This window comes from Macrobrachium nipponense, chromosome 9 (genome assembly GCF_015104395.2).
Source record: "Macrobrachium nipponense isolate FS-2020 chromosome 9, ASM1510439v2, whole genome shotgun sequence".
Lineage (NCBI taxonomy): Eukaryota > Metazoa > Arthropoda > Malacostraca > Decapoda > Palaemonidae > Macrobrachium > Macrobrachium nipponense.
In genome coordinates this window covers 84,631,451-84,635,884 of record NC_061110.1, presented here as the reverse complement: position 1 = coordinate 84,635,884, position 4,434 = coordinate 84,631,451, and the positions used below count along the sequence as shown (strand labels likewise).

The window sequence follows — 4,434 nt, the reverse complement described above, 5'->3', positions numbered from 1 at the left end:
AAGTTGAGTCCTTATGTATAAGCCATGAGAACAGTCTGAGATACAATTTCTAAGAACAATACTTTCTTATTGGCTCTTAATGGCAAATAAAGAGAAATAGCTAAAACAAAAAAGATGCCTTGCAGCAAAGACGACCACAAGCAGAATATGAAAAAGAACATTAGGTAGCCTAACAGCCACTGGCTTTTGGCATTCTTAGAACTGGTAATATACTACACAAAGGCTTAAAAACTAGAACAGAATGTCGTACGTGGAACCACTGAAAAAGAATTAATCTCACTGCAAATCACAGAATGTCATAAGTTCTTCTCATTTACCCAGATAGTAATTTCTTTTTGTCCTTGTTTTTATGCAGGCAGTCGGATGCATTGTCTGCATCGATAGATATTTGTTAGATATTTTCAAAATAACGCAAACTTGCATTTTTTCGTTTTCGTTACTTTAGTTTTATATTATTGACTGATTTGTATTCAGATATCAACAAATATTCTCTCTCTCTCTCTCTCCTCTCTCTCTCTCTCTCTCTCTCTGTGTGTGTGTAAAATTGCTTTCCCATCATCGCATACTGTGTTTGATATGTTTAAAGAGTCAAATGATTTATACAACGTTTTCAGTATTTAAACAAACAAATGCCAGAAATATAAAGCAGCATGTATATGTCATTTGTGGTTCATTTAAGTATTCTTCCCTCTGCTATACAGAAATTAAGTGTGTTATGAAGGTACTGAACTTGGGTAAGAATATTCCTGAGTAAAGATCTAGTAAATTACAGCTTTAGGTAATGTTTCTTAGCATACTTCAGAATACGTTTCCAAATGTTTATTAAGAGAGAGTATCCATGATTCACTATTTAATGTCAGTGAGAAGTAAATCTTTTGTGTTCCTGAGAAACAAAGCATTACGGTTTCCTCTCTATAGAAGACACGTCATCAGCTTTATGAATAATTCACAAAGAGTAAACATTTTGTTTGTGTGATATTAATATTATGAGCTGATTATCCCACCAAGGTCTGAATGTCACAATTTTCGTGATTCCGACAAAAAGGAGAAATATTTTGGACTAGCGAATCGCTTTCTGATTTCCATATCAGTTCAATTACTACATTCAGATACAGCTTTATGAGCTAAATGCTTCTAGTGCGCAACTATGGGAACGAGTGACCAATTCACTATACTCTGTTTTTTTCCATCTGTCCATCCGCCAGTGTGTTTTTGTATGGTAACACTGCGTCCCGGGCTTTAGACAGTTACATTCAACGATTATAACAATATCCTATTTCGAATATTAACGGTGTAATTCGCATACAGTAAATTATTAAAACACTTTTCAGTTGCGAATGTACACCCAGATATCCTTTTATTTACCTAAAACTTACACATAGCGTAACTATCTAAAGCCCGGGTCGCAGTGTTACCATACAAAAACACCACAGGCGGATGGACAGATGAAAAAAACAGAGTATAGTTAATATCCCAGTAAACGTTTTCTGCGCTTAGTTGTTTGATAAGCTTTCCCGCTTCTATCATTTCTGCCCCTTGGTGTCGCTAATCTTTACCAGAATTCGAGATTCTTGGATATTTTGTTATTTCGTTAGTTAACTGAAAGACTAATATCTCAGAATTTTTTTTTCTGGTTATTTTGGCCCAAGTAGATGCTAAGCATCTCCCCATAAATATATGTGAACCATTTTGCGATTTATTGCTCTTCGACTGTAGTAAGTAAACATGAGTTGTAGGCATTGCGACCTCGTCTCTGTTGGTTAATCAGAGTCCGGTAGTCCACAGGAAGCCTCCTATTTCCTTTCACTCCTTACCACACGTAAGGCAGCAGCCCTAGGCCAAAGGACTGCGTTGGCATAAGCAAGATTAATGTAAACCAACCACAAATTCGAAACCTTTGGCATTATTCGACAAAATATTAACTTTTGAACCATGGAAATCAATAAGGCTACTTTTAAGATCAAGTTCACTGTTATGTTTGATTTTAGCAACAACAATTTTTTCTTAATGCTGACTTGTGGCCGTGATGGCAGTGTGGAAAATAATACGATTCTTCCAATAAAATTTCAAGTTACTGAGTGCCTCGGTTCTCATGCCTCAGACTGATATTCTTAACCGCCAGGGCTACCGGAGGCAATGAAACCAAATACATTAAGGCCACAGTATTTAGTAGAACGTGAAAGTTCAGTGGTTGATTAATAGTGTAGTAACCAACTACTCAGGTAATGGCTATAAATTATTAGGCTGAAAGTAGCATCTTTCCTGCTTTTAAAAGAGAGATATATATAGGTATATATATATATATATATATATATATATATATATATACATACTATATATATATGTATATATATATATGTATATATATATACATACTATATATATATATATATATATATATATATATATATATATATAATATATATATATGCATACATATATATATGTGTGTGTGCGTATGTATGTATATATACATATATACATATTTATGTATATCTACAAAGGATTTATTCGCATACAGATTATTAAAATGATAAAGTGTTATTAGCAATACTGAAACATATTTCATTCTAAAGAATATTTGACTAGGTAGGTCATTTGTTAAGGAGGATTTGTGTTGAACCGTAGTAAATTATGGAATATATAAATTCTGTTTTGCTATTAATGCAGAATCGCAAAGTAATTTTTGCTTGGGATAGACTGAAACTTAACGTGTTTTAATGCTTTCAAGAATGATTTGCTTCTCCCCACTCTCTACCTAACATTATTTCATCTAACTAGCATTTGATCATTTTAATATTAATTATGTAAGTCTCAGGATTTATGTTACAGATTTGTTTTACTTGAATAAACGTAGCATCTTTTAGAAAGACTGCAACATGTGCCTGGTCTATATAGCTTCAGGAAAGATGAATCCCTATTTTGGGAATCAAGTATGGCTCTCCAATCCTATACTGTCTTTCCTAGAGCAGCTGAATCAATGTCTTTCCTTCCTATAATTGATCCGGTCTCGAACTCATTTAACCTCCAGTATAAGGTCTATAGAACATATAAGAAATATGTTATATATGACAAATCCTCTTCCGATATGCTTCCGGGTAAACCTCGATATTATTTGGGTTGGTCAGAAGAAAACGTTCGAAATTTTGCAAATAACTTTTTTTCGTGGAAAGGATGGTGTGACATTCATTTTGCAGCGTCGATGTCATAACCGTACGAGTCGAACTCCAAGGTTGTAGCTGAGGGTGAAAGTCTTCCTCAAACTCGGATGAATATAAAAGGGGGAAACTGAAGACAGATAGTACTCACTCAACCACCAGTGGCCACTGAACAACAACGCTAGCTCAACAATGAAGATTCTGGTTAGTTACTAAAAAGGGTTGTTTATTCAAAAGCCATTCATGCTGCATTATTTCTATCTCCATGAAATAGTTATAATTCAGTCATATATTGCCATCCAAACTTGCACACGTACACATAAAAACGGCAGACATATGTATATATATATATATATATATATATATATATATATATATATATATATATATATACTACCTTACATAATAGAGAATAGTTTAACTCAACAAGAATATTTTCTGCAGAAGTAACTAATTGGAATTTATGACTTAAATTAGCATTTATTAATATCCTTTCTATAAATATTCATCACAGTTTCCATTAAGATAGATAGCGTTGACTGATTGCCTGAAATCCAAATTTAGCATGCACAGGCAAACTAAGTATTGATTACAAAACAAGGAAAAAAATCGACTCTTCTTACATTTACCTTAGGATATCTAAAATATGCAATCAGTATATGTTTTCTGATTACAAAGAAATTAAATATAACTAATTCATTTCTGTACAGGTGATTGTGCTCTTGGGGGCTGCCGCTTGCGCTACTGAAATTGAGAAGCGAGAGGCGGAGCCTGGTTATGGAAGCTATGGTCATGTAACTCATTATCATCGTCCTTCTTATGGATATGGCTATTCTCATCACTATCACAAGCGATCTGCTGATCCTGAACCTGAAGCTGAACCTTCCTATGGCTATGGTCATTCTTATGGGCATCGCAGCTACCACCCAGTGAGCTATGGCTATTCTCATCACTATCACAAGAGATCTGCTGATCCTGAACCTGAGCCTGAACCTTCATATGGCTATGGTCACTCCTATGGGCATCGCACCTACCACCCAGTGAGCTATGGCTATTCTCATCACTATCACAAGAGATCTGCTGATCCTGAACCTTCTTATGGCTATACCCATGGATATTATGCTCCAGTTTACCACAGACCATCTTATGGCTACAGTTATAAGGGTTACCATTAACCTACCCAGAGCCTCACTGTAATATTAGAATGTTGACTGATGAGTGTGTCAGATCACAAAGTTTGTAATATATGTGAGATTATTAAAAATTTGTGATTTTC

The 4,434-nt window shown here is 34.6% G+C and overlaps 1 protein-coding gene across 1 annotated transcript in view; it reads left to right on the top strand.

Moving 5' to 3' along the window:
- LOC135218133 (prisilkin-39-like) overlaps positions 1-4,434 on the top strand; it is a 6,163-nt gene extending 1,729 nt beyond the window's left edge. The window contains exons 3-4 of the mRNA XM_064254279.1: positions 3,303-3,362; positions 3,869-4,434. Coding sequence (XP_064110349.1) covers positions 3,303-3,362; positions 3,869-4,333 — 525 coding nt within the window. The 3' untranslated portion in view covers positions 4,334-4,434. The remainder of the gene's footprint in view (positions 1-3,302; positions 3,363-3,868) is intronic.